The following is a 7317-nucleotide window of genomic DNA, read 5'->3' as shown; positions in this document are numbered from 1 at the left end:
GGGGACCGGGCGGAGGGGGACCGGGCGGGAGGGGGAGGTCTGTGAGCTGATGGTGACTACAGTAAGGACTCGAGTTTTTTCCCGGAATCAAATGAGAAGCCATTTTTCAGTTTGAGCAGAGGAGGGTTTGTGTGACTTATATTTTAAAAGGATTGTTCTGGCTGTTGTGTGGATTCCTTGGTATCTGCTGAATAGAAACGACAGCTCTGCAAATTTGCAGAGTTTAAAAAGAAAAAAAATGGACCTCTTTCCCTACCCCTCTTGGAACTGCTGTTGTCGAGACGCTGACCTCTATGTACAGTATACATTGAATGCTATACGTTTCCCCCTAAGCACTGCTTTTGCTTTGTGGTCGTCTTTAGGTGCCCCCGAGTCGGTTCCGACTCATCGCAACCCCGTGTACAACAGAAGGAAACACTGCCCAGCCCTGCGCCATCCTCATAATCGTTATGCTTGAGCCCATTGTTGCAGCCACTGTGTCAGGCCATCTCGTTGAGGGACTTCCTCTCTTTCGCTGACCCTCTACTTTACCAAGCATGATGTCCTTCCCCAGGGACTGGTCCCTCCTGATAACGTGTCCAGAGTGTATGAGATGTAGTCTCGCCATCCTTGCTTCTAAGGAGCTTCCTGGTTGCTTTTGCTGCATCTCACAAATTCTGATGTTTCATTTTAATTTTTGTTTAGTTCAAAATATTTTTTAAATTCTTTTGAGACTTTTTCTCTGACCCATGTGTTAGAAGTATGATGTTTAATTTTCAAATATTTGGGGATTTTCCAGCTATTTTTCTGTTATTAATTTTTAGTTTAATTCCGTTGTGATCTGAGAGCATACTTTATATGACTTTTATTTTATTTTTTTAATTTGTTAAGGCATTTTGTACGGCCAACATATTTTCTATCTTGATGAATGTTCCAGCTGAGCTTGAGAAGAATGTGTGTTCTGCTGTTGTTACATGGAGGACTCTATACACACTAATCATATCAAGTTGATTGATAGTTCTGTTCGGGTCGGAGCCCTGGTGGCAGGCACAGTGCTTAAGAGCTCAGCTGCTAATCAAAAGGCTGACAGTTTGAATCCACCAGCCGCCGGCTCCTCGGAAACCGTATAGGGCAGCTCTGCTCTGTCCTGTAGGGTCACTGTGAGCCAGAATCGACTTGACAGCAGCGGGTTTTTTGGTGACTGTTCAGGTCATCTCTGTCCTTACTGATTTTCTGCCTGCTGGATCTGCCAGTCACCGATAGGTGTGTTGACGTCTCCTGCTGTAATTGGGGATTTGTCTCCTCCTGTCAGTTCTCTGTTTCTGCCTTACGTATTTTGTTAGGTGTGTACGTGTTAAAGGTTGTTATTTCTTCTTGAAGAATTGCTCCCTTTATCATTAGTAATGCCCCTCTTTATCCCTGATAATTTTGCTTGTTCTGAAGTCTGCCTTGTCTGAAATTAATACAGCTACTCCAGCTTTTGATTAGTGTAGGCCTGGTGTGTCTTTCTCCATCCCTTTACTGTTAACCTGTCTGCATCTTTATATTTAAAGTGGGTTTCTTGTAGACCACTTACAGTTGGGTCTCACTTTTTTATCCACCCTGACAATCTCTGCCTTTTAACTGCTGTATTACGCCGTTCATGTTTAGGGTCATTTTTGATACGTTTGGATTGATTTTTTACTACGTTCGTGACTCTTGTTATTGGTTACATTTGTTCTTTGTTTTCTTTTTTCCTTTTTTTATGCCTTCTCTGGTTTTAATTTAGCATTTTATATGATTCGATTTATCTTCTTTCTTAGTATGTTAATTATACGTCCTTTTGAAAATATTTTGAGTAGTTGCCATAGAGTTCCCAACATGCATTTTCAGGTAAGCTAAGTTCACCTTCAGATAATACTCCAGCCACTTCCTGTGGAGTGGAGGTGCCTTAGAGTGTTCCCAGTGCCTCCCCCCTGCCCCTGACATTGCCGTCCCTCATTCACTCTATGCTGTAATCACCCAATTATTTGTTACCGTTACTGCAAGAGAAGTAACTTATCGTCAGTTTTTTCTGCTTTTTTTATCGCGAGGATGGGAATGACGGCTTCCCACCTCTTTACTTGTTGGAGCTGAAACTGAAAGTCCTCTCTTTATTTCTGCAAAACTCTGCTGGTAATTTTTTTTTGTTTTTGACTGGTTGCTCTAGGGGTATCGCAAGGTCCCTGGGTGGTACAAACAGTTTGCACTCAGCTGTTAATCTAAAAGTTGGTGGTTTGAACCCATCCAGTGTCACTGCGTAAGAGAGGCCTGGCTATCTACTACTGTAAAGATTGCAGCCAAGCAAACCTTACGGAGCAGTTCTACTCTGTAATACACGGGGTCACCATGAGTTGGAATTGGAATTGACTTGATGGCAGTGGGTTTGGTTTTGGGTTTTTAGGGGTGTAACATGCTAGCTCCCTGCACCCTCCCTGGAGCCTGGTCACAGCCAGTTCTGCCCTCCTGCCATTTGCTCAGAGGAAGGATCCCGCTGGATCGTTGGCTCCTTTTCAACCCTGCTCCCGATTTGAGCCCTCCTTTTCCCTCTTGACAGCCTTCCCTTCCCCTGAGTCAGACCTCAGAGGTCAGCGTGTTCATCTGCAGCGGCTTTTCTGCTTCTTGCCTGACTTCTACTCTTCGTGGCCGTGCAGCCCCACACCTGCTCTCCAGACCTTCACTCGGTCATTTCTCTGTCCACCGCCTCGTGCATGCTTCCACCCGATACGTCGTCACAACAGTGTCACAGCGACCTGTTCTCCCTGTTCTCAGAACCCTTCAGTGCTTACCTTTGTTTGGTTGTCAGTCCAGATTTCATTTCCTAGAATTACTTCAGTGTCCCGGTCATCTGCCCCAGTGCTGCCTCTTCCAGCCAGGACACCGGCCTCCTGAATCCTCGCTCCCCCCACGCCCATCAGTTACCCGAAAGCCCTAGTGTTCTTCAGAGCCTGGCTGCGGCCGGTCACCTCCTTTTTTCCTCCCCTTGAAACCTTCTCGTAATTCTTCAGTTGATGATGATTTTGTACGGGTTTGTATGTGACTCTTGGTGGTTAGTATCAGCTCCGTCTGGGCAGAGGACCTGAGATACTCCGTGAGAAAAGGTCACCACTGGGATGACTCTCTGACCCTGCACTGTGACAACTCAGTGCTGGCTTCCAAACGTCATACCAGTCGTGTGGAGCTTGATTCCAGAGCACGTCCAAAGCTGATGTCTCAGTAAATCATGACTTTGGTAGTTAGTGGAGCCCTGGTAGCCCAGTGGTTAAGAGCTCGGCTGCTAACCAAAAGGTCAGCGGTTCATATCCACTAGCCGCTCCTTGGAAATCCTGCGGGGCAATTCTACTCTGTCCTGCAGGATCACTATGAGTCGGAATCGACTTGATGGCAACGTGTTTGTTGGTTTTGGTATTTAGTCACGTGGCTATGAGAGCATGAGGGAGGGATCCTGTCGTCCCCCAGAGGTGCAGATTACAGCGTCTGGCTAATTTGTTTTAATTGAGTTTCTTGTCAGTGCTCGTCTCTTCCTTCTCCCAGTCGCCTGCTGCTCTCTCCCTGAAGGATATTTCCTAACAGCACCAATCCCAATTGCGTTGATTTGCATTTGAGTGCCGTTTCTGAATTTGGGAGACTCAGGTGAGAATTGTGGCCAGTTTCCTGAGATAATTATTTAAACATGCCACTTACCAGTCATATTCCGTTTTGCCCAGAATCTGACCACATTGTTGGTTGAGAACATGTTTGTACCATCTCAGTTATGTGTGTTGGTATGTAATTGCGTGTGTATGTATACACTTACACTAAGGGATGGTAATTGCCCGTCTCCATCTTGACGGCACTTTAGTTCATATCCGTAACCCATCCCTGATTGGTGTCTTTCTGGTTGGTCTCATTCCTTGTGTCCGTTATCCTGATTACCAGCCATGCCTCCGTTTGTCCTGCGCCGCCTCTTGCTTCTCTGGAGCCTGGCCCTTGCACCGCCCTCTGCTTGCCTCTTGTGCAGACTCCTGTTTTACAGCACTCCTGGAGAGGGTCTTCTGGTGAAGCTCAGGGCTGCGGAGACCGTGGGCTGTGGGTTTGGTGTCAGAAGTATAGCATTTCAAACAGAACTTGGCAATTTAGGAGAAACTGAAAAACGTGCTTTGAAGACGTTTTAAGAGAAATTGCAGGCATTCTGTGACTTGAGAAACACGTTGCCTCATGGAATGCAGTTTACCCTTTCACTTTACTCTGTCTTTCCCACCTCGATCCTTGGTTTTAAAATACGTGGCGTCGCCCTCCGATTGTGAGAACACTGCAAAGCAAAGGGCCGTGCATTTTTAGCTGATTACTTAATGGCACTTTGGCTTATGATAGTAAAGGGATACGTCATTCCCAGTCAGTGTTTGAATTCTCCTTAATTAGACTAAGTGCTCTGTGAACAGAATGTTTTCCTTCTCTGCTTTTTGTTTCCTGAGTCATAAAAGGCTTTCCCGTTGCCTTTGTTCCTCACTTAATCTTCAATCTAGAAAATACCTAGTTTATTAGAGCTCCGGACTTTGGTGCTTACTGGAGAGATAGCACAGGCTTTTCTTAAGCCGTCATGTGAGCCTAGAGTAATAAACTGAAAGAGCAGTTAAGTAAGTTGTAGAGTAGTTGAAACCTTATTTCACAATCTGTTTGAAGCTTGTCTATTCAAATATAGGTACTTTTTCGGTGTACTTCTGCCAAGTTACTCATAGATGGCGCTATTGCTGTGTACAGCCCACGCATACATCCCACTGGAGCATGATCTTTCAAATTTTGCAGCATTTTCTTAGGACTTTTCAAACTCTAAGAAAACTAAATCCCCCCCACCTTGATATTTGTTTAAAATATTTAAACATTTAAAATAAAATGTTTAAACATTTAAAATATGGACTTCATTTTTAGTTGAAATTATTTATTGTGGGATCACTTTAAAAATTATCCTTACATAATAACAGGTATGGAATAATTCTGTTTCTTTAAAAAATGAAAGGATGTGTAGTTACACAGCATTGACTCGTGTGGATTATATCTGAAAAAAGGCATGAGGAGAGGAAACAGCTTGTCTCTAAGGAGCAGATTGTATACATTTGGAAGGGAGCGGCGAGGATTGTTAGACACTGTTTGAAGTTTTATAAGACACACATGGGACATTTCTCACAACAGCAAAAGATACATGCTCACAAATGCTAACGCTTTGTGCCCTTGCCATGTACATACTTTCTGCTTTGCTTGCTTGCTTATTTTCTTTTTTAATACTTGTGTGTCTTTTTGGCAAGTGAAATGCACTTGATATTAAAACTAACAAAAAAGCCTTCTCTTTGAGTGTGTATACCATAGCCCCATATGCACAGCCTCGTAGAAGCTCACATAAAAACGCTTAGGGAAACCAGCACGGTGATCCTGGCAGCACTGCCTTGGAATGGTATTTGGGTTGTTGGGTTATTGTTGGCTGTCCAGCTGATTGGGGTTTACTGCTGACCCTCAGGATGTGCCTTTACCTGCTGGCTCCTTGTATTTGACCTGCTGCAGGTTTTCAATCCCTGTGGTCGCTTTGAAGAATCACCTGTTGGCCACATGGGCCTCGGACTCAGTCGACTTGTTCTGTTGGCGGCCAGCAGGCCTCGGGTCTGTGTAGCGGGCCTGGATTCTTCCTCTCAGAGTCTGGCTGAGCCCAGATACAGTAAAGGATTTGCATTTGAGTCACTAAAGACAAGGAGCACGACTGCCTCTGTGGCTCGTTAGTGGGAAGTGGCTTTTAAAAGAACTCCTTTCCCTGTTTGAGCCCCTCAGAAAGAAGACTTTATTTTAGTGTTTCTTTTCTAAAACTTAAAAAATGCTTTTCGTTTTCACATATAGTGTTTATAGCCAGACTAAATTCAATTGAAAATAAGCTAGTTTTAACAAAGTATTGCTGTTCTGGCATCCAGCAGAATACAGTGGTGAAACAGGGAGACTTGTGTTTACTGGACCAAGAGGGGCAGAGGATTAGACTTTGGGAACTGCAGCACAGCAGACAGTCACTGCGGTGTCTCCCTCGGGTCCTCCGTCCCGTGTCGCTGGATCATCTTCTTCCGGAGTCTTCAGTGACTGCGGTTTGCAGAGCAGAGCAGCAGGCCGCTGGGCGTGACCGTAGAGGGCCTAGGCCACTCAACTGCTCGCGTCTTCAAAGTCCATTAACTTTGCAGCTTTCTAATGAGTGTATACTACGTGTATACAAGACCCAAAAAGCCAAGCCCGTTGCTGTCGAGTGACTTCTGACTCCTAGAGACCCTATAGGACTGAGTGGAACTGCCCCATGGGGTTTGCAAGGAGCAGCTGGTGCATTGGAACTGCTGACTTCGATTAGCAGCCGTAGCTCTTAACCACTGCGCCACCAGGGCTCCGTCGTGCATATCGCACTGACAGATGCCGTTTAGCGATTGACTTTTAGTCCTGCGATTCCTGTGTTGAAAGCATACTTTGGCTCTTTTTTATGTTTTCAAAATTGAGAGTTTTAAAAGACTCTACCTCAGGTTCTGAAACTCGAAAGAGCAACTCCAGGTCTGCCTGATGGGCTTCGGGGTGAATGTGTGCTCTGAGGTGACTTGGGGGAGGCGAGCAGTGTTCATTTGAATGGGTGGATTTTGTATATGGATGTTAAATAAAGTCGGCCCTCCAGGGGATTTGGTTGTTGATGGTTTGCTGTAATCCATACGTGTCTTGTTATTTCCAGAGTTCAGAATAAATTGAAGGTGCTGAATTACACAACCATTCCTGTTTATCTCCCAGAAGTCACGATCGGAGCCCACCAGAGCGACCGCGTCTTCCACAGATTCAGAGAGGTAAGGGGTGTGGCGTGTAGAGAGCCAGCTAGCCACTGGTGTGGGCCCGCTGGCCACGGGGAAGGCACCTCCCTGCCTCTGTGGTTGTTGTATGAGTAAGTGGGAACTTCGTTGACTGCAGCCGTTTCCCCTTTCATCACTGATAAAGCAGGCGCATCCTCTACCCACGTGTGCGCCGGGCCGTTCCCGCCAAGCAGACCCTCTTGTGTGGAAAGCATTCTGTTCCTTGGCTTTTATCTCAATTTCTTGGTGTCAAGTTTTACCTTTGGTGTTGCCTTACTTTTCACGGTCCGTCCATGAGTAACAAACGCTTGTGTTTCTGCAGAAGGCCCCAGAATGCGTGGGAGCGTGGTGGGGAGAGCGAGCAGAGGGGTGGGCAGTGCAGGCAGCCGGAGGGGAGGCCGAGCAGAGGGGTGGGCAGTGTGGGCAGCCATGGGGGAGGCTGAGCAGAGGGGCGGGCAGTGTGGGCAGCCAGGGGGAAGGCCGAGCAGAG

The 7317-nt window shown here is 46.2% G+C and overlaps 1 protein-coding gene across 1 annotated transcript in view; it reads left to right on the top strand.

Annotated features, from left to right (window-relative positions):
* The window catches only part of NDUFA10 (NADH:ubiquinone oxidoreductase subunit A10), a 46897-nt gene that overhangs the window by 22485 nt on the left and 17095 nt on the right, over positions 1 to 7317 (top strand). Inside the window, exon 10 of the mRNA XM_023740852.1 lies at positions 6716 to 6824. Coding sequence (XP_023596620.1) covers positions 6716 to 6824 — 109 coding nt within the window. The remainder of the gene's footprint in view (positions 1 to 6715; positions 6825 to 7317) is intronic.

The sequence above is a fragment of the Trichechus manatus genome, unplaced genomic scaffold (genome assembly GCF_000243295.1).
Source record: "Trichechus manatus latirostris isolate Lorelei unplaced genomic scaffold, TriManLat1.0 scaffold00165, whole genome shotgun sequence".
Lineage (NCBI taxonomy): Eukaryota > Metazoa > Chordata > Mammalia > Sirenia > Trichechidae > Trichechus > Trichechus manatus.
The sequence above is the reverse complement of the archived record's forward strand: the minus strand, read 5'-3'. Positions and strand labels throughout refer to the sequence as shown.